Genomic DNA, 24,544 nt, shown 5'->3' with positions numbered 1-24,544 from the left:
AGAATTTTTAGCTGGTTTCAAAACTCACCGGATCACGAGATTTCAGAACGCCTACAGAAATAGAACGAGGCTGCCCATCATTAGCTTCTTCAACATGCAACTTTAGATCAACTGTAGAGTCCCACAAGCTATATGCTTTATGCTGCTTTTGGGGCTTTGATGCTTCCATGGAGATATGATGAATATTGACAATGCAACAATTTAGCTTTCCACATAAAGTTTGGAAGATACGAATCAAATGATCTGAAAGAGATACCTGATGTGTCAAATTATACGACATAGATAAAATACGACCAGAGTTTGTTACTGTTAGTTATTCTTACGTACCTGTTGCTTGTTGTTGTTGATCTATTATTTTGGACAAGTCATCAATAACAATTAAAACATGCTCGTTTTCCAACCATCCTGAATTGGCATTGCCACTCTTTGATAGAAGAAGTGCTGCTAGATTTTCTAATGATTGTAAAAGATTATGCAAATTGAAGACTTGGTGACATTTAATATGAGCAAGCATATTGAATTTATCCTTGTCGTTTATGAATGGGTTGCTTAGACGTCTTGGCTCTAGCATTCCAGTTACGTCGAAAAGATGTAAGTTATCTGTGTTATATGAAGAGGAGAAAGATAACAGCACATGAGAGACGAACTACTCCACATGAGCATATTAATGGTTAAAACTGATTGGAAATAGTAGATCAAAGTTGACGCATCCTTCAAACAGTAATTACTTTGAACTTATTCGCAGTAGCTTCACCGCAAATCTCAACAAATTGTCCGAACTGTAATCCCTGAGAAAGAAGTTCATCAAGTCTTGGAATAGGAATGTTGGCGAACATCAATAAAGGTAAGGAATCTCGAAAAGACGAATCAAAAAGCGCCGTTACCTTTCAAATCCTGTGGATAGATATTGAACCCTTGGAGTTGCGTCGTTCGTAGACATTATTTCACTAAAGTTACCGGTTAAGCTTTGGCTCGATGATCCTATATTGTCTACTTCATTCTCATGCTTTAGAAGGTCATACTGGATTTGTTTGACAAAAGCATGCATTATCTAAGTGATTTTGAAGTTTCTTGTTGTTAAAAGGCTATATATTCGTTTCGACGGACATAAAACACAAGAAGGCTCTTCCTTACAGGCCTAGGCACATTTGTGATCGTATGCAAATCCTCAAGGCTTTTCTGTTTCAGAGTGCTGTCTACAGGTAGCAGGTTGTATGTTTAGAATGCCTGAAATGAAAGTATCTACTTGTTATGGTTGTAGCAAATTTACAAGTTGTGATATCGTTGATTGCTAAAGCTTCCAAAACGGATGTATAATATCGTTGCTGTACCGTATTCCATTTTTCATAGAACTGTTGGAGGGGCTTTGACATCTGCTTATTATCATTCGTGCTGAAGAGAAGTAAAAAAATTTCAAAAAATGGTACCGTTGCATAAAAAGAAGGTGAAAATAACCTACTTGCCGCGACTGCTTCTTATGCTTCAAGTTGTCACTGCCGGGTCAAATACGCTACGGCCATCAAATAAGCGACTAGCGATTTCAAAGTTCAGAAAGAAACTGTAGGAAAGCTTTCCTTGAGCCCTTAACTTGCATGATAGATGCTAGTCTGCTCTTCCAGATTTTCTATCACCGAGTATTAAAATAGTAGTCATCTTTTCCTTCAAAAGCTTTGAAAAGTTTGCTATACAACGTCTCGTTCCAAATGTCCGTTGATATTGACTGGGAAAAGCTTGATGCCGAACTATCTCAACATGTGCAACATTTTCTCAACAGGCACTTCCAATCCATCACTAAGCCATCATTCATCGGCGATATTGAAGTAACTGATTTTGATTGGGGCAGTGAGGCTCCTCGAATCGAAATTACCAATATAACTGAGCCGTTCCCTGAGTTTTACGAGAATGAAGACTTGGATGCAACACCTCCAGACGATAATATAAATACTACAACCTCACCATTGAGTTCGATACCTACGTCTCATTCCAGACTTAACACAGCTCACTTAGATAATCATGAAACACAAAGTCCTGACTTATCAACACTTCATTCACAACCGTTACTGGCTCCTCCGTCACCAAGCGATTACTTTGCTGACTATAGCACTGGGACCAATGGCAACTATAGTAATAACAATGCGGCAAGGTTATCCTTGAATTCTCAACTCTCTCAACAACAAAGATTCAACTTTATGCACTCTTTTCATCGTTCTCCGTTTGTGGCTCCTCAACATCCCTTCAACAACAATAATAACCAGTATGGACATGCATCCAATTATAGTAGCGGCGGTAATATGAACAGATCGAGTTACTACAGTAACATTGGTGCACAACAACCATCCTCATATTTTAGCTCGCTCTCACCGCCCTTACTGCCGCCTGGTTGGAATATGTCACGACCTGCTTCCACGTTCGAAGAAGAGTGGATTGATGATGAAGATATCAACCCGATTTCTACCGACCCTTCTTTTGTATCAGAACCCAATGCTGCAGATGGCGTCGCCACCAACTGCAATACTACTACTGCTACTACTACAAAAGCAAACAGCAGCAATCTCACCAACTCTGCTGGATTAGACAAAAAGTTAACAGAGATGGATTTTCAAGTGAATATGCTGATATCGTATAAAGGAGATATGAGTATGAAAGTTATTACGGAACTAAGGATGAATTACCCTAGTGTCATGTTTATGAGTTTACCTATTCATTTACATGTACGCTCCGTGGAGTTTGAGGCCACAGCAGTAGTAGCATACATCCAAAGCATGAAAAGGGTTTGTGTTTCGATGTTGGAACCTGAAGAGAAGAACCACGATGGAATCGCTTGTCCCAGTTCAGGAATGCCAGGTCCATCTTCGACAACAGCAGCAGGCAGAGGAAAAGATATTAGTATGGATAGTTTATTGAAAAATGTACATATAGAAACAATTGTAGGAGATGAACAAAAACAAGGTAGTTATTACGAGCCATCTGTGTTTGTTATTATTCAAAGTGAAACTAAGTATTATACTAATTGATGCCACCAATCTTATATAGTGTTGAAGAATGTCGGTAAAATTGAGAAGTTTATAATTGATCAACTCAGAAAAATTGTAGATGATGAACTTGTATTTCCCAGTTATCAACTCATTCAATTAGGTTGATAACCAAAGGATGGGATTAATTGTGCTTTTAATTTCTAGTGTAAATGAGAGTAGATGTAGGAGACACTTTGCCCTTTACCTAATAAGATACCAATACTTTAAAATAAATAAGACGGCCTTCCGCAATTTATAGCGTTACGACAGTAAATTTGGTTTTTATAACTGCTTTGTAAGGCCTGAATGTCGAAGTAATGCACGAATATCCACCCCAGGACGACCTCTAAATTTCTCCCAGACTTCTGCTGGCGCAGTTCCTCCACCCAAAGCCAAGATTGTATTGCGGTAGCGTTGACCCATGGCTTTTATACCTTCTACTCCATTCCTGGCTTTAGCTTCCTCGAACGCAGCATAAGCGTCAGCAGAATAAGTTTCGGACCATTTGTAGCTGTTTAACACAATATAAAGTTGATAAAAAAACACTTTACGAGAAAATATTACTGTTGCGCGGAAGGAATGTATGGTTACCTATAATAGCCAGCACTATAACCACCACCAAATATATGACTGAAACTGCACAGGAATTTATCTTCTGGCAATCGAGGCGTCAATACCGTCTTTTCTGCGATAATACGATCAATATCGAATACACTGGTATCGTTAGGAGATGTGGGAGGTGCAAATCTTGAGTGCAACTCCAAGTCAACTTTAGCAAAGTGAAGTTGTCTTAATGTTGCCAAACCGCTCATAAACTCACGATTTTTCACTAATGCATCCACCATTTCCGTTGGCATAGCGGCACCTGTCTTATAATGACCTGATAAGCGTTGAAGCCATTCCGGCTCACTGCAGAAATTTTCCATAAATTGCGAAGCAACTTCAACGAAATCCCATTCAATACCATTAATACCGGAAGCGGGTGCGTAATCAACACGAGTCATCATATGCTGCAAACAATGACCGAATTCATGGAAAAGGGTTTCAACATCGCGGAACTTCATTAACGAAGGTTGGTCTGACGAAGCAGGAGGGGGCTGATTACAGATTAAATAAGCAACTGGCAATGTTACTTCCTCGCTATCATTATGTTTGTAACGGGTAGTAACCACATCCATCCATGCTCCACTACGTTTTTCTGATGGGCGGGAATAGAAGTCACCATAAAAGTAAGCTTTTACTTTACCCTCTTCAGCTACTTCGAAAACTTTAACATCTTCATGCCAAGTAGTGATGCCGTGGCCTTTCATTTCGTCCTTCCCCAGCTCACGCACTTGGATACCAAATACTTCCTTAGCAGCATCGAATAAACCGTTTAATACTTTGGGGAAAGCAAAATACTCTGAAATGGTCTCTTCGTCATATTTGAACAGATCCTTTCGATATTGTTCGGTAACGTAACTGATATCCCAAGGCTGAATAGGAGTGGTGAGGTTGAGTTTGTCTGCAGCATATCGGCTTAATCCTTCCAATTCTTTTTTGGCGTATGGTAAGGAGGCTTCATATAAGCTGTCTAGCAGTATTTCAGCAGCAGGTAGTGATTTTGCCATTTTAACAGATAATGATAAATCAGCAGGTGTTTCGAAGCCAAGTAATCTGGCCTTCTCCCGCTTTAGAGATAAAATTTCGTTGATGATAGGTTCATTGTTCAATGATCCTTCAGAAGCCTTAGTGACGTTAGCCCTGTATATCTAAGAATACAATATCAATTCGTACATCCAACTTCAGTTTACTGATGTTCCGCACTATAAGTTTCAATTTACCTTTTCACGTAGCTTTCTATTACTACAGTTCATCATAAATGGTCCGTAAATTGGAAAGTCCAATGTAATACAATAGCCTTCAGTAATTCCATTCCGCTCTGCATTTTTTTTTAATGTATCTAAAAATGTAGAAGAGCAACCTTTCAACTGATCCACATCCGTAACTATTTCTTTAAATGCTTTGGTGCTGTCCAATACATTATTGCCGAATTTCAACGAAAGCTGCGATAAACGTTCTGAAATCTCATTGAATCGTTTCTTCTCAGGTGAACCTTCTGCAAATCCAATGCCAGCATGCTTCATATCCCGTAGAGTATGGTCTACAATACGTTGCTGTACTCTGTCAAGTTTTTGCCATAGCTCCGGTGTATTTCGAAGTTGATCAAGAGCTTTGTATTTGGGAACAGATTGATTCATCATTAAGTTTAACTTGACAAAATCTGGTTGAATCTGTTCCAGTGTATCGCGTACATCGGCAGAGTTTTTGACACCATTTAAATGAGAAAGAATGCCGTAAGCTCGTGATATTTCGTCCTCTAATTCAGTTACTAAGTTTGTTCAAATTTTTTGTTTTGCATGAATTATACTGTTGAAAATACAAGCTCAGTTAACACCTCAAGTTATTAGTAATCACCTACATTTTCCTATAGTTCCTTCGTAAGTTGGTTCAAAGTTTTTCTCCATTTCAATAAATTGATCCCTTGCAGCAGTTATTAACTTTTTAAAAGCTGGGACAGCAATAGCAGGAGAAGTTTGGGTCACTAAATAGCCGAAGTCAGGAAATAATTTCCACTTCAAAAATGGCATTTCTCTGTAAGAAAGATCTTTTGCAGTAGTAGCAAGCCCTCTGCATCTTTGCTGAACAGCTAATAATTGGTTTGATTGTAAGCTGAATAGAGCTGCTTTGCTTGCCAGTGGTTGTTGTTGTCTTGCTAAAATTATTGATGCTTGAAATGGTTTAGATGGGGATTGTCGTAGACTAACGAAAGAGCGACGCTGAAAAGCAAGATTACGGAGCCTCCTACTGCTAGATGATTTAGCGAATCGATGCATATGTGATATCCCAGCTTCAAGTTCGAAAGTATTGCAAAGAGAGGAAAAGTGAAATTTAGCATGTCAAACCCAGGGCCGTTACAAACTGTTTTCGGTCCCTGAATTATTTTTTTCAATACAATATTTTACCTTATATTTTAGACGATTTACAACTTTTAGTGGACAATATACATTTTAATTTTAAATTTATCAAAAAATATTTTTAGAAAAGTCCATAATATTTTGGATATTTGGAAACTCAATTATTCAGTGATATTCAAGCAGCATTAAGGATGACATACAATCGAACCCTAGAAATTAGTCTCTATCAGTAAGAAAGTCGCCAATAATGGTTTTATTGATGTTATCTTGCAATAGGACAAACTACAAAAAGCTTGACAACTTTTTTACTAAATGACGATGTGTTCCGAGACCGCAACCAGATATTCGTTGGTACCTTTTTTGGACAAGAATTCCAAAAAAGGTTAACTTTGAATTGATTGACATCAAACCATAGATAGAGGGCTGAGGGCCATAGTATAACAGATACCATAGCGAAATGGGATGGTTATATTAACTGTTGTCAATGTTTTTGTATGCGTTCATGGATGACTTTCAAAGATAAGCACTATAAAATATATTGCTCTCTTAGAGTCAAATGTTGTCTCTTTCACTTTTATTTCACTTTTTTAAGATACATACTATGACCCATGTTCAAAACAATAATTTATGAAAAGAAAAAGCAAATTTTTGAAAAGAAAAAATCAAGTGCTGTTAATGGTAACTTGCCTTTTGAAAGCCTATCTACCTAATCATATATATATGTATAGATTAATCATCGTGTACTGTTAGATGTAACGTGTATTGATTGCGGTAAAGGGGGTCACTACACCAAACAATACTTTAAATGTGAATTATATGAGCCGGAAACTGCAGATCAAGGTAAGCACCTCATAATGGCTTTAAAAGTTGGTAAATTCATCATTAGTAAGCGACTTCATTGTACCTATAGTTGGTTCGAAAGGCAGAAAACGCAAACAAAACTTTGAGATCAAGAAAGAAAAGAAAAAAGCAAGAACAGAGAAGAATGAAGACCCAGATGAAGACAATGCGTGCTGTACCAAATGCAAGCAACCAGGACATAAATCGGTGCGTTCTCCTCTGTGTCCTCAACATGTATTATCAAAGGCAGAGGTCTTTCAACATCATTTGGGAAGTAATTACAAGGCGTTTACAAGAAGGTTGCCTCTTGATAACTGTGTTTTTGGTGACTATCGCAACACATTCAAGTCAAAAGTTGTTGAAGCTTGTTCTGTTATCCGCAACTTGGTTCTTAGAGCCAAGCTCTTTGTGAATTATTACGTCTTGGAAAATGCCACTCTTGCTGAGCCAAAGTGTATTAAATGTATCTTTACACAAAATTTCTGGTACTCTGTGATACAGCTAGTGAATGGACAGAGACCAACAAATAGTAGGCTGATATCACAACAATTACTGAGCTCGTTTGATTCTTTTAAAACGACTTACCCTAAGATTGTCTTCCCTATCAAGCTCTTTCCTGGACTTAGTCAAGCCATTACAGAAGCATGCACCGAAATTGCTACTTCCTATACGAACAGTATAGTGGAAAATTTTGAGGAGAAACTTCTCTATTTTTTGATATATAAAATACAAACAGCATTTGTGGTAAGTTGCAACTCAATATTACTTGGGTCTTACATGAATTTTAAAAAAAAAGCTCTCATATTGCGTAGTGTATGCCTTGGAAGCTTGTAAAAAAAGTCACAAGTGATTTCTGCTATCAAGAGATATGCCAAGGAGAACCTAAATGGCCAACTGATGACTATCTTACCAAAGATATAAAAGCAAAGATCCAAACCTTTTGTGAACCTTGGAAAAAGAAGCTGGGGAAGAAAGTGAACATGAAGACATTATCTGCTGATCCTGGGTCTTTCGTACCCTTTTTGTTATCTTTGAACGCAGAATTTGAGAGGGAACACGATGATCATAAGCCATTTGACGTACGACGACGTCCTCTTCCAAAATTGTTATCCTTACTGCCAAAGGTTTCCGTTCAATGGAGGTTCATTACCTTGAGCGTGAACGCTCTGTCTTCTTTTGTGAAACGTTCTTTACCCCGCAATTACCAAAGCCAATTAGAGCTGTTTTTCCATGTCTTTGATTTCAAGAAACTCAGGTACAAAAGGTAAGCATACAGTTAATACGGTATGCAGTCGAGTATAATGTATGAGGTTTAACTTCTTGGGCACATGTAGTATCTCTGAACTTACACCGAATGGTGATAACAAAGAGCTCTTTGGTAATATTGTCAGAACGGATGGGTTTTCAGTTGACTTTCTTTTTTACAAAAGACAACAATCTGGCCATGGTGCCTCGTTCCAAAAATTTGACCTCACTCTTGATGATTTCTCTCTGGATGAAGTTGACAATACTTATTTACCTATTACCCTGGATCCCGGAAGAAAGTCTGTTTTTACTGCTGCTATTGGCCTTGAATATAACAGACAAGTGCGAAGATGCACTACATCCGAATACTATCATATGGCAGGGTCAACGAAATATTGTAAGAAATTGAACAGTATAAAAGCTGTTACAGGAATAGATCTAGTAGAAAGTCAAATCCCCTCGTCAAAGACCTCTCGTCTAGGAGTATATGAGGCGTTCACCAGTTATATGCTCAATAACTTAGACGCTCTCTTTAGTTTTTATGGACATGAAACAGCAAAGGACCGGTTTACGTTGTACCAAGGAAGGCAAAGAGCACCCGAAACTATGGCCAACATGTTGACTCATGGAACGGCCAAGTACAATCACCAGAAGAGAAGCAAGGCAAGGAAGAGGAAAAGACAGCGGAAGAAGAAGAAGAAAGGAAAGAATGTTGACGAACAGCAGCCAACAAAGTGAGTTTCAATGGAATTACATGTTCATCGTTTAGCTTATGCACTGATTGATAATTTTTAGAAGTGACAAGAAGTGGAAGGCTGATAAGTACTCAGGATTCCCTAGAAGGGTGCCACTGATTGTGTTTGGTGCTGGAATGTTTGGCAAAGATGTAGTCAAGCTGAAAGGGCAAAGATGCGGTGTTGTCGGTAAACTTTTTGCAACTCTGAAGAAACGTGAAGCTGAAGGTCAGTTGATTGTTGTCACAATCGATGAATTCAAAACCTCTAAAACATGCAGCCTCTGTTTCTATGATGATATGCAAATTGTTGATACTCCTGGATTCAAGGGTACCGGCGTTCTTCACTGCAAGCAATGTCTAAAGCTATGGCAGAGAGACATTAACGCTGCTATTAACATGATGACTATATCTCAAGCAGTTTGGTCCGGAGCTGGAAGACCCGATGTTTTCAAGCCAGCGAAGAAGAAAAAAGTATCGCCGTAATAAACACGGTTTTCCTTACATTTTGAGGATTTAGATCATTACAGGTGAGGAATAGTATGTTATCTTATTTTATTTTTATTTTTTTGCACTACTGACAAGTTTTTGAATTTGAATCATTGTTTGAACGGTTTATATATTGGGCTACAACACAATTGCAACTCATCTAAAATGAAAATATTAATCGTCCGAAAAAAAAATGTATTTCATCTAAAATATTAGTTAAAATACTGTAAACGCAAACAATTCAGCACGCACTTTCAGCTAACCAATTTTTTGGCTCGATACACACTAAATTATTAAAAAACAGTACACTATGTTTATAACGCTTGTCACCTGCATCAAATATTTTGAATGACGATATCTCATTGTTTTATGCTGATTTTGTAAAATGGCAGCCTACTTTGTAATAATCGATCATAAGTTTTTAAAAAAAAGTATATCATAAATTACTTTACATTGACAGCTTTTTCCGTCAATGACAAAATTGATCCAAACCGTTAGACTCCTATCTCAACAACGGTTCTGACATCGTTTGATAAGTAAAGGTTTAGTTTTTTCAAACACTGGAAAGATTAGAGTAGCATAGCATGCGAAAATGTTGAATACCTGATCAATAGGTGAAATTGGTGCAATTGCGCTGAAAGAAGAGACCGAACAGTGATTGTTAAATGAGAAAATGAAGCGTTATAGGTGTGAGAAAAGATAGGAAAGATACCAAGCTATCTTAAATACATCACTAAGGAATATACTTAATAGCAATAGCGTATTCAATTATTCTCTAACACCCGAAGCCGGCTGTGAACAGTTCGGTTTTCGACAGCATTTAATATTTGCACTAAGCATTCAAAGGCAGGTCAGGCGAATTGAAGCTTAAGACAATGACATTTGCAATCAAGAAAATCTGATAAATGATAGATATAACCAATGGTGTCGCTTATATGCAATCTCATTTATTACAATTAGTACTATGGAGACCAATGAATATACAGTTTACAAGAAAAGGTTACATACTAGAACAATAAAAATAAATGAACTGTACTTTACATACAAGGTAAATATGTCGTAAGACAACAATTCTAGGTATATTTATTAATGTATAATGTAGGAAAACAAATTGTATCTCTTCAAAGAGAAAGCATATACATATGTATCTATCGAGTGCTTCAATACGGGATAAGTACTGTTTGGTGGAGACTTACTGCACGATTGTATACCATATTCCGTACGGAAGCGGTTTGAGATTCCTACTAAAAGTACAAAGTAAAACAGTCTTCTACACTTTCTAACGTTGTCCTAAAAGGCATCGATGTCGTCGCTACCAAACATACCGCCTAATCTAATTTTTTCGCCCTCATTAAAGGCCGGCATACCTATGTACGGACAAGTCGAACATCTAAAAGCATCGCCAAGCGAACAGTTACCACAGCCTGTATTCTCCTTAGGTGTTGGGTCAACTTCAATAATTTCCGGCTCTTTTTCATCTATTTGCATTAAGTCTAGAATAACAACTTTTCCTGTTTCCTCTTCATCATCATCTTCTGTACGGCCGCAGGTACAGTTTTTACAAGCCTTGCGTTTTCCGCCTGTTAACTCGCAATCATTTGGGCCTAAAATCGTTGTGGATAGAATAACAATGGGTTATTTTCTTTGGCTTAGTAATCCAAAGGATGCAGTAACATTTTAACGGTCATACACTTACGTGCTAAAGATTCCTTGCTGGGCTTTATTTTATCTTCCTCATCTAAAAGCTGTTCATCATCCTCCAATTCAATTTGGTCATCATCGTTGGTATTGATTAGCCAGACTTTTCTCTTTGACACTCGATTATGGCTGGTGTTATTCCTTTTCTTATTGAAGTTGAGTGTCACTTTCTGTCCTACATTGTATTCAGGTTTTTTTGCATGGATTTTAACCATACCGAATTTGCCAGATAAACGAGCTACAACGCTCTCTATTGCAGTTTCCTTTCATGATATTCCATAATTTACAAAAAGCGTACAATTCTTGTTTTGAAATGGGTGTAATATCTTGAACTATGATGTCGACGAAACCAGCAAGCTTTAAAAGTGATATCAGATCAGTTGCTTTACGAGAGATAGGAGAGACTGTATTACTCAAGTCTTCTAGTAGAATAGCTTCTTTCAAAATGAGTCGACCACCATTCTTGAGTGCTGCTAAATAACGAGCGAAAATAGTAGGCGTATGAATTGAAATAGTGGGTATGAATAGATTGGAATAAATCCGATCCAAACTGTCATTGGGATGCGGCGCTAGATAACATTGCTTTGATTAGTAATGTGCTTGTAATGTGCTTACAAATACTTTTTCGCGTTCTACCATTTGCTACTCTCTCGATAATTTCAAATAAGACCTGACCGAAAGGACCAACCTTAGTTTCAGTTTCGGCCTTAACTTTAATGAAAGCTTGTTGATCAATAGTCATTGGTCCGGTAAAAAGAATACGTTCACTGTTCAATGCTTGCATGGCTATTTTCTATAATTTAAAGTAACAAAAGGAAGAGTGGCGAGGTTTGCAAGTGAAACAAAAAGAAGAGAAATCAAAAGTAATTTGACAGCACATTATGCTTGTGTTATATGAAAAGTTTTGATTTGCCGCCCTGTTCTATTTTAGTCAAGCATGATCTGCAGTGCCGTACGACAATAAAGTACAAACTATTGTTCGGAATCTAATACCGAAAGAGTTCGAAATCCTGGGAACAAACAGTAGAAATCTCACTATGCAGTAAGACTGCCTGGAAACAATCAGCTAAATACTACCTTCAATGTTTTTGTAACAAATGTCATGTGTGTATTAAGATGATAGAAGGGCTGCAAACGGTATTATATATAGTGATCGGCTAAGCAAACACCGATGAGTTCTTTCACTACATATATCCTACATCATTCCCATCATTAACGCGTCCATGTCAATGCGGTGTAACCGATTCGAGGATAACGCCATCCGTCAATTTAAATAAATGAAAATAGGCCGAAGCCAATTTGAAAAATCGTCGTAATGAAGATAATATTATCAGCTCATCTACTGTGTTTCGACTTAACGATATATACATATTAGATTCTTTATAGCTTTGAAATGGATGAGACATGTTTATTCTACATTGGTAAGTTATCACTATCTGTTTGATTGCCTTTTTTTTTATTTTTTGTTAATTTACATCTCTCATTTTGGCTAATAATGATTCATTTTTGACATTGGCTTTTCTACGTAAATTAGATAAATTGTAACATGGTAAGTTAAAAAAATTATATTGGTTGTGATCAACGCTGCTATAGGGGATGTCTCCAAAGAGTTATTTTGTGAATTAAAGGGAATAAGAAAAAGTTTAATTGACAAGAACTGCCCTATATCTTGGCTGTCCTTCTCGAACAAACTTAATAGCTTCATTCACTTGATCCATGCGAAACTCCTTTGCCCACGTACGAACACCGTGCTTTGCAGCAAAAGCAAGTGCTTCTCTAATGTCATCTGGTGAGCCTATGAAAGATCCTGCGACGTTGATTTGTTTTGATGCCATTGTAAGAGCACTCAATCCAGACAAAGGCTCTTCAGGTATATCGCAAAGAATGAAGGTGCCACTTTTCTTCAACATTTCAAAATATTGGCTCCATTGTTTATTTAAGACCTTTGTAGCAAGGATATGTGTAAATGTGTTCATATGTCGTTGTACTTGGTCGGGTTGGTTAATAAGGACATAGTCATCACATCCTAAATCTTTAGCATCTTGTTTCTTATCTTCATTGATATCATAAGCTACAACTTCTGCCCCCATCTTTTTGGCCCATTGAACGCCAAAATGACCAAGACCGCCCAGTCCCAGAACAGCAAGTTTGCTTCCTTTACCTACGCCATATCGCTTTAATGGTGCATACGTTGTGACACCTCCACATAGTATAGAGGATGCATCTATACTTGACAAAGCATCTGGTATCTTGAACACAAACTCTTTACGACCTCTCCATCGATCTGCGAAACCACCATAGGTAACATCACCATTCTTCCATCGGTCATTGAATGTCCAAGTAGCATGATCCTCGCATAAATTCTCCTTGTGGTTTTGGCAATTTCCGCATTGATGACAGGCATCGCATTGACAGCCAACGCCAGCCCTATCGCCTACCTTAAGATGTTTGACATTTTTACCGACCCGTTTAACACGCCCAATAATTTCATGTCCCACGACTGTGGGGTAATGCGTTGGTCCCCATCCAGAATCAATTGTATGAATGTCAGTTCCACAAATGCCGCAGCAGATGATATCCATGTCTACCGAGTCATCATCGAATTGCGTTAGCGGAAATTCAGCTTTCACTAAAGGCTGTCCTTTTCCATAGCAGGCCCAGCCGTTCAATGTCTGAGGCTGATGATGAGTGGAATCTGTCAGATAGGACGAAGATGTTGACGAATAAGCTCGTGATAGATTGACTGCTGAGAATGCTGAAGCACGACGATAAATGGTATAGGAGAATGCTTTATTGGCAAATACTGTTTGCTGAGTATGTTTACAGTAGGCAGCTATTGCTCCTGTCGATTTACTTAGTCTGTTCATTATTCTTTTATGAATGTATAAAGAATATCTTTATAATGTTCAGTTTACGTGAAGAAGAAGAAATTAATGCGATTAAAAGTGAAACCGACTTTATATTATTTTTCTCCTCTTATACGTGACTCAGTGTGATCTTTCTGAACATGGAGAAAAGTACAGATGCTAGAAATTATACCAGCACTGAATTCCGTGGATCTAATAAACATGTCCAGTTATCTATTAAAAACTCTTTTTGTCTGGTATTTAGCATGCTTAGATATTCTAACAATCCGAAAGCGTTTCCGTTCAACGAGGATTGTTCACTATCTTTGTAGCAAAATGCTCGCCTGCTTAATTATATAAGGAAACAAAGCCGCGCCTTTGTCCAAATAAAAAAGAAAGTGTCTAAAAAAAGATAAGAATCAAGCTACAACTTTTTATGTTTCAGTTTGTCATAAACCGGGGAAAAAGTGATGAAAAAGCTGTTAAAGCTAAACAGGTTATTACTCATCAATTCCCTTGCTTAAACAGCAAATTCCGGGAGATGTTATATAATGCCAAGTTAGGCTGGATAGAATACTTTGAACGGCTGCCCAGAAGTCAATATTTCTTCCGAGGAACAGTTGTATAGGTTATTAGGGTCAACGTTTAATTGGACACCATTTTTAAATCTTGGGCTGAAAGACTGAATAACGTGATATAATTGTAGAAACGACGATAGCTTTGAAGGAAGATCGTGTTCGTTGGCTATGATAGGGACTATAAACCCTAGCGACAAAGAAGCTCATTGTTACAGAATGAAAGTGTGCACGTTCCTTAAACTTTACGTTCAAAAATTAAAGATCAGATGCATCTGTATCATTGTAAAAATGCTGAAGAATTGTCAACTGAAAATAAAGACAACCGGAGTAGCAAACATACTTTTAAAGCTTGAAAAGATATCCTAATTCAATCTAGCATAGCTACAGTGTTGAAGTGAGAAAATGTCAGGAAAGTTAAAAATATTATGTCTCCATGGCTATACACAGAATGCTATCATGTTCCGTAAAAAGATAGCCGCGGCTTGTAAAAGTGTCCAAGAAATAGCTGAATTCAGTAAGATTGAGGGAATTGCAGTTTCCATGACACTTGACATTTGTTAGTCTAATCATCAAAAGTGTAGCGTTTGTAACCGGACCACATCATATTATTCCAGCAACTCTCACTACCGTAGCTGAACGAGAGGAAGTTGCCAACGAATATGTCTCTGAGGGTAAATTTTGGTCTGAGCATTACTACAACTACTGTGAGAATACTGCAACGATCGTTGATAGTTTCATTCAATTTGCAATAGAGCATAAACCTTATGGTTGGTGGTTTTCACCCAAGTACAAGCCAATAGATAAGGATGGGTTTTTCATTGGCTTTAAAGAGTCTGTTGATTTTATTAAGGATATCATGATCAAAGAGGTAAGGAATAAAGTAGTCATTATATGCCCACTGTGAGATGTTATCTAATAAACTACTCGATCTTTGAAGGGCCCATTTGATGGTATCTTGGGCTTTTCTCAAGGTAACAGGCATCCATTTCTTTGAGACAAGCAAGAAAATAATGACACAAAAATGCTCATTTAAAAAATGTTTTATTGCTTGAAGGAGCTTGCTTCACAGCACTTTTGACACAGCTTCTAGAAGACAGGAGTTACTTTCCTGACTTAATATCACCTTCTTTTGAACATCCACCTCTGAAATTTTCAATTATTGTTGCAGGTTTCAAACCAGTGTTGCAAGAAGCTACGAATGTTATGCTAACTAGAGACAAGAAGGTGAAAACGCCTTCTATGCATTTCATTGGTGATCTAGATACTTTAGTTTCACCAGAGAATATGGTTTCATTAACAGAAGCCTTTGATAATCCAACTATATTTCGTCATATGGGAGGGTAAGGCTCCACATTATTAAGCATTTTGCCTTATAACGTATACATATTGCTTCCATCTGATAGGCTAATATCCCCTCTTCTTCCTGTACTCTGTAGACATTACTTACCCTCAAATTCAACGAGTTGCAAGGCCTTCCATAAGTTTCTTTCGTCTTTTGTGTAGAACGACACGACGTCACAAATTAATATACGTGGCTTAGAATGAAAAAATTTTTAACGCAGCTTCGTATAAATTCCACTTTGTTCTTTTTTTTTCGCTGTTATTGAACAACGTTTCCCTTTGGTGCTCCGATAATACTTTTCTCCAAAGAGACTCCGTTTGCCCTTCAAACTTTCGTAAAGTAATAATAAACTTACTTACTATTTTCAATACACGCAGTTACAGAGGCACACGCATATTATTTACACAGCTTTTTTTTACTTTATCGAATCAAATTATATAATACCATAGTAAAAATAAGTCGAAAACACTAGCAGAACTATCCTTGTTTAGCAACTCAAATAACTTTAGACAAGGGACTATCCGAATCGCAGCTTCACTCACTAGAAAGTACCAATCTCGTTATTATGTAAGTGAAGTTCTTGAAGCTTACTTATACTAGAGGGAAGGAAGACAGAGACAAAAAAGTTAAACGAAAGCAGATAAAAGGCGAAGAAAGAGGAAGATAGAAATTCCCATTATATCATATTTTCTCTTTATCTTGCTTGTCTACATACCTTCATACCCAACAACCCTCAATGTATAAAGAGCGTTAACAACTGGACTGTGACTAATTAGCGATTGGTCTAATTCCTTCCTTTCGTTCTTTTCGATTTTCAGAATGCAGCAATTCACGCCTTATTTCCCTACTACCGGTTATGGTAACCAACAAGACCCTCAACAGCAGCAGCAACAACAACAACCAACACCACAACAGCAAGCTGCTCAACCTCAAGGTCAAGACCCTCAACAGCAACAACCACAGCAACAAACCCCTCAGCCTGGTCAAGCACAACCTCAACAACCTCTGTCCATGAACGGTCCTAACCTTGCTATTTACAGCCCTGCTGCTATGCAACCCTTATCAGTTTTAGCCACTCCACATGTCAAACCAGATCCTCAACAGCCACAACAACCTGCTATGCCTGGCGCTCCAGGTGTTGATTTGGGTGCTCATGGTAAACCAAAGAGAAAGCAAGTTAAGAATGCATGTGGTAAAGTATTTTTTAATGGAAAACACGCATACAGAGATAAGACGTGATTTTTTTTCTTTCCTGAATTTTTTGGCCTTTGGGCACTTAATCCAATTTGTTCTCCTATTTTATTGTCATTCTTCAATAGTCAATTGTCAAAAGGCTTGTAAGAAGTGTGATGAAGGAAGACCTTGTCAAAGATGTATCAAGTATGGATTAATGGATACCTGTGTTAATTCTGTTCGTAAAGAACGTAAGAAGGGCATCAAGCGTGGGCCTTATAAGAAGAGAAATAAGAATGGTATGGAAAGGAATAGCTTCGGTTATATGGATAGTGATTATATTAACTGGGTAGTTTGTATGGTTATTTATTTTATTTCTTTTGATCGAATAGTCAATTCTGAAAGTGCTACCACTTCTGGTACAACCACACCAAATGCTTTAGCTTCTCCTATGGCCAATGCTGCTATGTACAGTCAGAACACCAATGTGGATGCCAACGCAATGCCTATCCATTATCAACCTTTTACTACTACACAAGCATCCAACAATCCTTATGCCTATGCTTATAGTAATCAAATGATGTCAGGTGCTTATATGGTTCCAGCCGCTATTCAACAAATGTATCCCAGTAATCCTCCTGTGATGCCTTTCTCAGCTGCTATGAACATTATCAATCCTCAACAACAAGCACAACAACAACAACAGCAGCAGCAGCAGCAACAGCAGCCACAACAACAGGATCAATCTCCTGTTATCAATAATGGATATAGACCACGAGATCAGCAACAATTGGGAGCTACTGCATCGGCCGATGGTATGAATCAAAATAACGGTAGTGCAGTTGGTACCCCTGCTTCTACTGCCACTGGGGACATGACTAAAGTTGAAGATGAGGATGAGGGGTCCAAGTTGAACTTGTTATCTCAACTTTGCAGTGCTGTTTTGAAAGATCGCAATGATCTTCCCAAGCAGGAAGATTTGAACGGGGCTGCTGTTGGTAACAATACTGCCCCGTCCACTGCTCCTATGATGGACAATACAGCTGCTACGACGCTTAATAGTTTGCCAGTAGAGATCAAAACAGAAGAACCTCATCAAAATACACCACCTTCTAGCCATCCTCATTCACGCGAGCCTTCTCAGCAAGATAATACGAATAGCAGCACCAACGCTAGTAACCTAGTTTTACCTGGTGGTGTTCCTTCCGCGCTCGAATCAAACAACAATAGCAACAATATGACCACTAACACTACAACTACTGCGACTACAAACAGTACAGTCAGTACTCCTTACGGTACACCTGGATCTTCACCAGCCGATTCTCCTTCTCTTAATAAACCTCAGCAACAACAAAGCTGGAATATGGCCAATGATCAGGAGCAACAACAGCGACCTATAACGCAAGAAAACACGACACAACAACAACAATAATAGGAAACTTTACATTTTTTCTTTTAATTCTGAAAGCTGAAAGGAAAAGATTTGATTTATTATGTGGGGATTAGAAAAGGATTTTGAATAAGAGGCTACTATTATTACTATTTTAGTTTTCATATAGATTATGGGCCTTTTTTTTTTCTATTTTCTGTTATACTTCTTTGTCCCTTTCTTTTACCTCTCTGTCTCTATCCTTTTCTTCTTTTTTTTTTCTTTCATATTTTACTTTATATTAAACATTCTTTATGACATTCATTTTATATGTGTACATACCACAAAGTTAAGAAATAAAACAAAAAAAAAAAAGATAATTACAGTACGAAAATCGATCAAATAGAGGTCAAATGTTCAAAGTAGGCGGATAGTATGGGAGTAAGGGCATTGCTTATTTAAACGGTCCATCAGACATTATGCTTTACGTTACTTAAATCCGTTTATTGAGCAAGCTTGCACTAAGCACTGTCTTGTAGTCATAATGGCACATTCAGCTAGACCATAATCTAATACAGTACGCTTTATTTTAAAAGAGAAACATTGTGTGATAAGAGGTGAAGGTAGGATAGAAGTGGGACAAGGGCTCCGGTCACTTCTTTTTCCAACTGATAAAACACTCTTGCTGTACTTGCTAAGATGACTGTCGAACAACCAAATACCTATCTAAGTAATTGCGTAAATAATACAACGTAGAGGTGAAAAGAACAAGAAAGGAGACTATCTACAAAATGATGAATCCAATCGAGAGTATAAAAAATTATTTTGCTGCATTGCCGGTGGTGGTTGCTGCTGTTGCTGGTGCTTCCTTCACAGGAGGGGGTATAAAACCAGCACCTACCACAGGCTTCGTTCCACGTTCAACAAATTCCGTCTTCACAGGCAACTTTCCGGAAGCCAAACGAAACGTTTCTTTGGCAATTTCCTTTCTCATACCACTAATTTCGAACACGATACGATTGATAGGCACTCGACAGGCCCAATAATCAAAGCTACCTTTACCTTTACCCATACGAACTTCATTACCCTTTGTGGTGACAGGAATATCGGGAAAGACACGCATCCAAAATCTCGCTCCTTTGACTGCTTTCAATTTACGCTTCAAGACGTTGTGTACAGCTGTTAGTTGTCGACCAGTTAATCGTGCTCCTTCCTTAACACGCAAACCGTAATCACCAAAGACAACAGTGGTTCCTTTTGTCGAGCCGCCAATATGAATGGGGATTCTACCCTTTTGAGCCTTTTTGTATTTTGTTCGTTTGGGAGCGAAAATGGATGCGAAACGGACGGATTGCGTTGTGGGGTTGGTTGCAGCTGTTAAAGGTAGTAAGATGCTTTTTTGTTGTTGTGACTTGAATACATTAGAAATAATTTGACTGGTTGTATTGATGGTACCCAATGTGTTCTTTTTCAGAATGGACAACATGGTCAATTTAGTTTTTGTGTGGAGAAAGCGAGAAAAAAAAAAAGGAAAAGTCAAAGAAAGAAAGGGGAGCCCCTTGTTTGGGTGGGGAACAAAAGATGGAGCAATCTTTGAGCAACTTTTCCACTCCCGACCTCCAAACAAGGAACTTAACAGTAAATGGATAGAGACAAAAGAAAAACACTTCGTATAACTAATAATAACTCAACTCTAGATAGATATTTTTAGCTCTCCTTATACATGTAACATCAGCTTTGGAGCCTATAATATATCTTCAAGGTATCTCTACAGTATATAATACCTGGGCATCCTTAAGGGAAGAAAGAGGGACGAAAAAAGTGGAGTTATTATGCCTGTCATTATCATTGGCTGATATCAGCCGCTGTGTTTTTATTTCTTTTTTTTTTTGCATTGACAAGTCTCTCATCCAAACTCTTCCTGCCATAGAGAATTTGATAATATTTTGTACATAGCCTAATAAAAATGAAAGACGTTTCACTAAGTGAAGGTAATACAGCAAACACTTACAATTTGCGGTCCGTGCTTCTCACAAGGCTATAATTATTTCACTCGAACAGATGATTCAAACCTACTAGTCATTATCCTTGACACGAACCCATTTGCTTGGGACGAATCAGCAAAAGCATCATCACCGCTCTCATTAGAAGTGGCATTAAATCAACTATTGATATTTATTAATGCTCACTTGGCACTGAAATACAACAATAAAGTAGCGGTCATAGCAAGTCATGTTGGACAAAGGTTTATATTCTGTTACTGTTTCAGTTCTTGAAGATCGAGTCGACTGACTTGATCCCACCTTGCTGAATTTCTCCACCTTAGTAGAATACTATATCCTTTACCACATAACGAAGTACCACAGAAAACGATGGATCATGATGATGATAATAATGTGAATAATGGAGGATTACGAAGAGATGCCAATATTTATCCACATTTCCAAGTGGTGACAGAGGAGATAGTCAGCAGCTTACAAAAATTACTTGCCGATACCAGTACAGAATTTTTGAAAAAAGATATAGGTGTATCTTCAACGATTGCAGGCGCATTATCTACGGCATTATGCTATATTAATCGAATTACAAAAGCAGATGAAGAAGGACATATCAAACCGCGAATATTAGTGCTATCAGTCTCACCAGATTCAGCCTATCAATATATTGCATTGATGAATTGTATCTTTTCGGCACAGAAAATGGTAATCCTTTTTTTTATTTTTCCCTTTTATTTCTTCTCTTCATTGACCAACAATGATAATAGGGTATACCCTTAGATGTATGTAAAGTTTATGGCGAGGAAACAGCATTTCTACAACAAGCATCCAACATAACAGGAGGGATTTACGTGAGAGTAGAGAATCCACAAGCATTATTAGAGTATTTGATGATGGCGTTTTTACCTGATCGATATGCCCGCAACTTTCTTAATTTACCAACGCAAGATCAAGTGGATTTTCGAGCGGCGTGTTTCTGTCATAAGAAAATTGTTGATATAGGATTCGTCTGCTCAGTGTGTTTATCCAGTAAGTATTTAATATATTGGTTTCTTTTCAAACGAATGTAAGCCATACTTACATGGTATCTTTACAGTCTTTTGCAAATGGTCCCCAGTATGCTCTACCTGCAAGTAAGTACATACTATGGTTTTTTTTTTTTTTGTCGGTTGAAACTTCATCTTGGGACAAACATCACTCAATTCATCCCAATGTTTATATTTAGGACTAAATTCGCGTTCAGACCAATGCTTCCACCACCCTCACAGAATCATAAATTAAAAAAATAAAAAAACAAATTTGCTTTGGCCATTTTTTATTGGCCAGCCAAAGTACAAAGGTCGATTTATTGTTGTGCGTTGTGTTATACCTATTTGATTAGGGAGACAATTACTTTCCCGGTATTTCCTTTTTTTTTCTTTTTTTTTTTTCATCTTCAACCTCATCTTCATTCCACTTCATCTTGTCCAGTTGAAACCACTATACTTGTTTTGTTATTGTGAAAGATGAGTCACGTACACGGTCCCGATTGCAATCATGGTCCTCGCGCAGCTGGTGGACCTCAACAAAGAACAATCAGAGTAGCTGATGCCAACAAAGGACCTGAAGTTTGTAAAAAGACATCCAACTACCTCAGAGACGCTAAAAAGTCCGGGATGAAGCCTAGACAAGGTGTATTCAATGGCAAGCGTTTTGAATATTTCAAGGGTAGGATTCTATAGATGAAGTGAAACGAGAAATGATAAGCATTGCTTATCCTTATTTCTTATGGCATACTTAGGCAAAAGAGCCATTGATGCATTATTAAGGGAGGACTATAGCAAAACAGTATCAAAGAATGATAAAATACCAAAGACTCGTGAAGAAGCATCTTTCGTCTTAAACGAGTTGGGTAAGCATGGGTTCATATTACGTGTCAATCGAGGTGATGCTATCAGTGGAAAAGGATCTCCCCGTGTCTTACAAGTGAATCCTGAGCAAAAGGTACAAGAAGATGGTTATTATATGTGGATCTGGGAAGGATCGAAATTAAAGGTGTACTTGGGTGCTATCGGTTTGGTGGCCGTCATTCTAGCTGCTGTCTTGTTCCCTCTCTGGCCCAACTTCTTAAGGTTGGGTGTTTGGTACCTTAGTATAGCTGTTCTTTGCTTGGTCGGTCTCTTTTTTGGTATTGCTATTGTTCGTCTTATCCTTTATTGCATAACATGGCCATTCTTGCCTCGTGGATTTTGGTTGTTCCCCAATTTGTTTGAAGATGTTGGTATTATTGAAAGTTTCATTCCGTTATATGGTTTCGATCCTGTCAAAGAGAAGGCTCCAGCAAAAAAGAAAGCGAAAGCGGCAGTAGCAGAAGCAGCAGCCGCCGCCAATGATATAGCTTCAGGAAATAGCACAGCAATATCAGCAACTACTGGTGATAAAAAGGCTGAATAATCACTCAACATCATCTTGCAATATAAAATTCTGTCCATTTCAATTCATTCTACATAATAATTATATCATGTACATTCTTTTTTTTTTTCCCTCAGGGCAAATAAACGCGCTCCAACTTTTAGCAATGAAAAAAAAAAGAAAAAGGAAAATCATTTCAAGCAAACAAACGTTTTTCCTTCAGCCTTCAGGATAATCAGTTTTAACTGTAGAACCAGGACATGTTTGCAGCAGTGAAGTGCGAAAGGATCTAAATAAATGTTACTAAATTGTTCAAGCCGATAACTATAGCAACTACTCTCTCTGTAACTTGTTTCCATGTTGGTAACAATATCTTATCTACCAAATTAGTATGTTAAAGACGGGAACTTTTTGCTTTAACGGGGTGGGAGTGGCGAATAATGTCTGCTGTGCTCACGAGCAGCCAGATGAAACAGTTGCTGAATGCTGAAAAGAACCCAGGAGGTTCGGACTTTGCGTTGAATGCTCTTTTCTGGCACAACCGATTACGGTTAAATTATTCATTTTATTGGATAAAATTTTTAATGACCTGTGAGCACGTAATGCCTTTAATACATTGGGTCTGCTCTGGCCAGTTCCAGTGGTTGTATAGAACTAAAAACCCATTTAAGAGACAAAAGATAAAAAGGAAAGGAAAAGGCAGAGGGAGACGACCGATTACCTTGCTTTCGCTTCAAATTCGAACTTTTTTTAAGACCCTTTTATTGGATAAAATTGGATACACTTGGCGATCTGTTCTAACACATCCTATATTGAATAGGTCTTATGGCAGCTGTTCAGCTTAAAGCACCTTTAGGAGTGGCAGCATAGTAGCCTAAAGAACCCTTCTTTTACATACTTTCTGTTGAGAGCCCCTTTTGAAGAGCTAAAATGTAGACCTTATTGAGCGTAAAGCTCTGCTTGCAGATTCTGTTGAGCATACGGAAACAGATAACTTTTACGCCATTCCAATACATCAAGAGTAATGGAGTGATAATTGTTGTCAGGAAAATATTGTCATATATACTACTCTCACTTTTACCTCTTTTTTTTTTGTTTACTCATGTTTTTCTTTCTTTCTTAAAAGTTACTTAAATTCATATACTCTTATGACAGGGCATAAGCTCTATGCCGAAGCTGAAGCTCTCATTAATGAAAAGAAGAAAGTAAAGTTAGCTGCTCTCGATGATGAAACTGCCGAAAGTTGAAAGAAGATTGAGAAGTATGAATCCCTCACATTGCTTATGTCTACTGAAAACTTATTATATACTGTAAATATTGTATTAGGCCAAAAAACCAAAGATTCCAAGAGCGTTGTTAAAGGTAAGAAACGTGCAAAACAGACATTCTTTTTTTCTGAAATCTACCACGCTTCCAATATAGAGTTCTGATAATGTATCGGGTCCAAGTAATATACCGTGATTTTGTCCCATATGTACAATGGGTAATCAGCAGGAAACCAAATATCATTAATAAATGATGGAGTAGGATCCTCAGAGACAAAACGCGAGTATACATTTTATCAATAATATATCCAAAAATATTGTACTCAAAATCCCAATTTTTTTTTAAAGCTGTCCGAAACTGAACCGAAGAGACTGGCCATTTTATACAATTTATTCAAAGCCAGCTAAATTTTTTACTTTTTTCAAAAGCCTAACTTAAGCTCGATTTGAAAAATGCGCCAAGTGAGTAAAGGTGGTGCCATTTTCCCCTTTCTTTTTATATAAAAAAGTTTCAAAAAATAAAGCGTTTATGCTTTTGAAGACAGAATGGAAGAAGAGTCGAACGATATTTCAATAACAATTAGCGAATTACCGCCTGAAAGTAGTA

The 24,544-nt window shown here is 37.7% G+C and overlaps 16 protein-coding genes across 16 annotated transcripts; 10 read left to right on the top strand and 6 right to left on the bottom strand.

The window, feature by feature from the left end:
• Positions 1–7: 7 nt before the first annotated feature.
• On the bottom strand, positions 8–1,373 carry BDF20DRAFT_917212 (uncharacterized protein; the record flags this gene model as incomplete). The annotated part of the gene is made up of 6 exons (XM_053084539.1): positions 8–243; positions 328–646; positions 729–810; positions 885–1,051; positions 1,135–1,196; positions 1,271–1,373. 6 exons carry the CDS (start codon positions 1,371–1,373, stop codon positions 8–10), a joined length of 969 nt encoding a protein of 322 aa, XP_052931524.1.
• Positions 1,374–1,703: 330 nt separating this feature from the next.
• On the top strand, positions 1,704–3,140 carry BDF20DRAFT_917211 (uncharacterized protein; the record flags this gene model as incomplete). The annotated part of the gene is made up of 2 exons (XM_053084538.1): positions 1,704–2,949; positions 3,034–3,140. 2 exons carry the CDS (start codon positions 1,704–1,706, stop codon positions 3,138–3,140), a joined length of 1,353 nt encoding a protein of 450 aa, XP_052931523.1.
• A 156-nt stretch (positions 3,141–3,296) lies between these two features.
• Positions 3,297–5,644, bottom strand: BDF20DRAFT_908237 (uncharacterized protein; the record flags this gene model as incomplete). Its single annotated transcript, XM_053083464.1, has 4 exons — positions 3,297–3,525; positions 3,606–4,765; positions 4,838–5,385; positions 5,476–5,644. The coding sequence occupies 4 exons, from the start codon at positions 5,642–5,644 to the stop codon at positions 3,297–3,299; spliced, it is 2,106 nt and encodes a 701-aa protein (XP_052931522.1).
• Positions 5,645–6,372: 728 nt separating this feature from the next.
• Positions 6,373–6,582, top strand: BDF20DRAFT_898162 (uncharacterized protein; the record flags this gene model as incomplete). Its single annotated transcript, XM_053082594.1, has 1 exon — positions 6,373–6,582. A coding segment is annotated over one exon (156 nt), but the record flags the coding sequence as incomplete, so codon positions are not given.
• On the top strand, positions 6,569–6,939 carry BDF20DRAFT_898158 (uncharacterized protein; the record flags this gene model as incomplete). The annotated part of the gene is made up of 2 exons (XM_053082593.1): positions 6,569–6,649; positions 6,722–6,939. Coding segments are annotated over exons 1-2 (175 nt in total), but the record flags the coding sequence as incomplete, so codon positions are not given.
• BDF20DRAFT_898155 (uncharacterized protein) lies at positions 6,721–7,091 on the bottom strand. The gene is made up of 2 exons (XM_053082592.1): positions 6,949–7,091; positions 6,721–6,924 (listed from the first exon to the last, which is right to left on the bottom strand). The coding sequence occupies exons 1-2, from the start codon at positions 7,043–7,045 to the stop codon at positions 6,854–6,856; spliced, it is 168 nt and encodes a 55-aa protein (XP_052931519.1). The 5' UTR covers positions 7,046–7,091; the 3' UTR covers positions 6,721–6,853.
• Positions 7,092–7,105: 14 nt separating this feature from the next.
• Positions 7,106–8,079, top strand: BDF20DRAFT_926786 (uncharacterized protein; the record flags this gene model as incomplete). Its single annotated transcript, XM_053084709.1, has 2 exons — positions 7,106–7,555; positions 7,624–8,079. Coding segments are annotated over 2 exons (906 nt in total), but the record flags the coding sequence as incomplete, so codon positions are not given.
• Positions 8,080–8,116: 37 nt separating this feature from the next.
• On the top strand, positions 8,117–8,794 carry BDF20DRAFT_828493 (uncharacterized protein; the record flags this gene model as incomplete). The annotated part of the gene is made up of 1 exon (XM_053078255.1): positions 8,117–8,794. The coding sequence occupies one exon, from the start codon at positions 8,117–8,119 to the stop codon at positions 8,792–8,794; it is 678 nt and encodes a 225-aa protein (XP_052931517.1).
• Positions 8,795–8,889: 95 nt separating this feature from the next.
• Positions 8,890–9,197, top strand: BDF20DRAFT_898142 (uncharacterized protein; the record flags this gene model as incomplete). Its single annotated transcript, XM_053082591.1, has 1 exon — positions 8,890–9,197. A coding segment is annotated over exon 1 (226 nt), but the record flags the coding sequence as incomplete, so codon positions are not given.
• A 1,371-nt stretch (positions 9,198–10,568) lies between these two features.
• BDF20DRAFT_908236 (cytokine-induced anti-apoptosis inhibitor 1, Fe-S biogenesis-domain-containing protein) lies at positions 10,569–11,760 on the bottom strand (the record flags this gene model as incomplete). The annotated part of the gene is made up of 4 exons (XM_053083463.1): positions 10,569–10,882; positions 10,975–11,214; positions 11,264–11,545; positions 11,613–11,760. The coding sequence occupies 4 exons, from the start codon at positions 11,758–11,760 to the stop codon at positions 10,569–10,571; spliced, it is 984 nt and encodes a 327-aa protein (XP_052931515.1).
• Positions 11,761–12,619: 859 nt separating this feature from the next.
• Positions 12,620–13,843, bottom strand: BDF20DRAFT_908235 (NAD and Zn-dependent alcohol dehydrogenase; the record flags this gene model as incomplete). The annotated part of the gene is made up of 2 exons (XM_053083462.1): positions 12,620–13,654; positions 13,721–13,843. The coding sequence occupies 2 exons, from the start codon at positions 13,841–13,843 to the stop codon at positions 12,620–12,622; spliced, it is 1,158 nt and encodes a 385-aa protein (XP_052931514.1).
• An 886-nt stretch (positions 13,844–14,729) lies between these two features.
• BDF20DRAFT_898124 (serine hydrolase FSH) lies at positions 14,730–16,017 on the top strand. The gene is made up of 6 exons (XM_053082590.1): positions 14,730–14,914; positions 14,982–15,071; positions 15,153–15,268; positions 15,338–15,371; positions 15,455–15,740; positions 15,837–16,017. The coding sequence occupies exons 1-6, from the start codon at positions 14,803–14,805 to the stop codon at positions 15,901–15,903; spliced, it is 705 nt and encodes a 234-aa protein (XP_052931513.1). The 5' UTR covers positions 14,730–14,802; the 3' UTR covers positions 15,904–16,017.
• Positions 16,018–16,561: 544 nt separating this feature from the next.
• Positions 16,562–18,347, top strand: BDF20DRAFT_828659 (uncharacterized protein; the record flags this gene model as incomplete). Its single annotated transcript, XM_053078264.1, has 3 exons — positions 16,562–16,934; positions 17,062–17,214; positions 17,308–18,347. 3 exons carry the CDS (start codon positions 16,562–16,564, stop codon positions 18,345–18,347), a joined length of 1,566 nt encoding a protein of 521 aa, XP_052931512.1.
• A 273-nt stretch (positions 18,348–18,620) lies between these two features.
• On the bottom strand, positions 18,621–19,837 carry BDF20DRAFT_898117 (ribosomal protein L16p/L10e-domain-containing protein). Its single transcript, XM_053082589.1, has one exon. It carries the CDS (start codon positions 19,768–19,770, stop codon positions 19,105–19,107), a length of 666 nt encoding a protein of 221 aa, XP_052931511.1. The 5' UTR covers positions 19,771–19,837; the 3' UTR covers positions 18,621–19,104.
• A 345-nt stretch (positions 19,838–20,182) lies between these two features.
• On the top strand, positions 20,183–21,681 carry BDF20DRAFT_898113 (TFIIH subunit Tfb4/p34). The gene is made up of 6 exons (XM_053082588.1): positions 20,183–20,275; positions 20,346–20,529; positions 20,611–20,986; positions 21,049–21,310; positions 21,378–21,414; positions 21,507–21,681. Exons 1-6 carry the CDS (start codon positions 20,251–20,253, stop codon positions 21,568–21,570), a joined length of 948 nt encoding a protein of 315 aa, XP_052931510.1. The 5' UTR covers positions 20,183–20,250; the 3' UTR covers positions 21,571–21,681.
• A 105-nt stretch (positions 21,682–21,786) lies between these two features.
• On the top strand, positions 21,787–23,162 carry BDF20DRAFT_908231 (translocation protein Sec62-domain-containing protein; the record flags this gene model as incomplete). Its single annotated transcript, XM_053083461.1, has 3 exons — positions 21,787–21,988; positions 22,110–22,624; positions 23,073–23,162. The coding sequence occupies 3 exons, from the start codon at positions 21,787–21,789 to the stop codon at positions 23,160–23,162; spliced, it is 807 nt and encodes a 268-aa protein (XP_052931509.1).
• Between the last annotated feature and the right edge of the window lie 1,382 nt (positions 23,163–24,544).

The sequence above is a fragment of the Mycotypha africana genome (genome assembly GCF_025528875.1).
Source record: "Mycotypha africana strain NRRL 2978 chromosome Unknown BDF20scaffold_13, whole genome shotgun sequence".
Lineage (NCBI taxonomy): Eukaryota > Fungi > Mucoromycota > Mucoromycetes > Mucorales > Mycotyphaceae > Mycotypha > Mycotypha africana.
The sequence above is the reverse complement of the archived record's forward strand: the minus strand, read 5'-3'. Positions and strand labels throughout refer to the sequence as shown.

What these genes read in the sequence shown, in the direction of transcription:
- BDF20DRAFT_898155 (XM_053082592.1), bottom strand. Translation starts at nt 7,045, where the DNA reads ATGTTGAGGACACAGAGGAGAACGCACCGATTTATGTCCTGGTTGCTT. An exon ending in CTGGGTCTTCATTCTTCTCT is followed by an intron (nt 6,925 to 6,948) that starts GTTCTTGCTTTT and finishes TTCTTTTCTTTC; the next exon opens with TTGATCTCAAAGTTTTGTTT.
- BDF20DRAFT_898124 (XM_053082590.1), top strand. Translation starts at nt 14,803, where the DNA reads ATGTCAGGAAAGTTAAAAATATTATGTCTCCATGGCTATACACAGAAT. An exon ending in CAACGAATATGTCTCTGAGG is followed by an intron (nt 15,072 to 15,152) that starts GTAAATTTTGGT and finishes AATTTGCAATAG; the next exon opens with AGCATAAACCTTATGGTTGG. An exon ending in AGGATATCATGATCAAAGAG is followed by an intron (nt 15,269 to 15,337) that starts GTAAGGAATAAA and finishes CGATCTTTGAAG; the next exon opens with GGCCCATTTGATGGTATCTT.
- BDF20DRAFT_898117 (XM_053082589.1), bottom strand. Translation starts at nt 19,770, where the DNA reads ATGTTGTCCATTCTGAAAAAGAACACATTGGGTACCATCAATACAACC.
- BDF20DRAFT_898113 (XM_053082588.1), top strand. Translation starts at nt 20,251, where the DNA reads ATGAAAGACGTTTCACTAAGTGAAG. An exon ending in GCAAGTCATGTTGGACAAAG is followed by an intron (nt 20,530 to 20,610) that starts GTTTATATTCTG and finishes TCTCCACCTTAG; the next exon opens with TAGAATACTATATCCTTTAC. An exon ending in CCAGTATGCTCTACCTGCAA is followed by an intron (nt 21,415 to 21,506) that starts GTAAGTACATAC and finishes GTTTATATTTAG; the next exon opens with GACTAAATTCGCGTTCAGAC.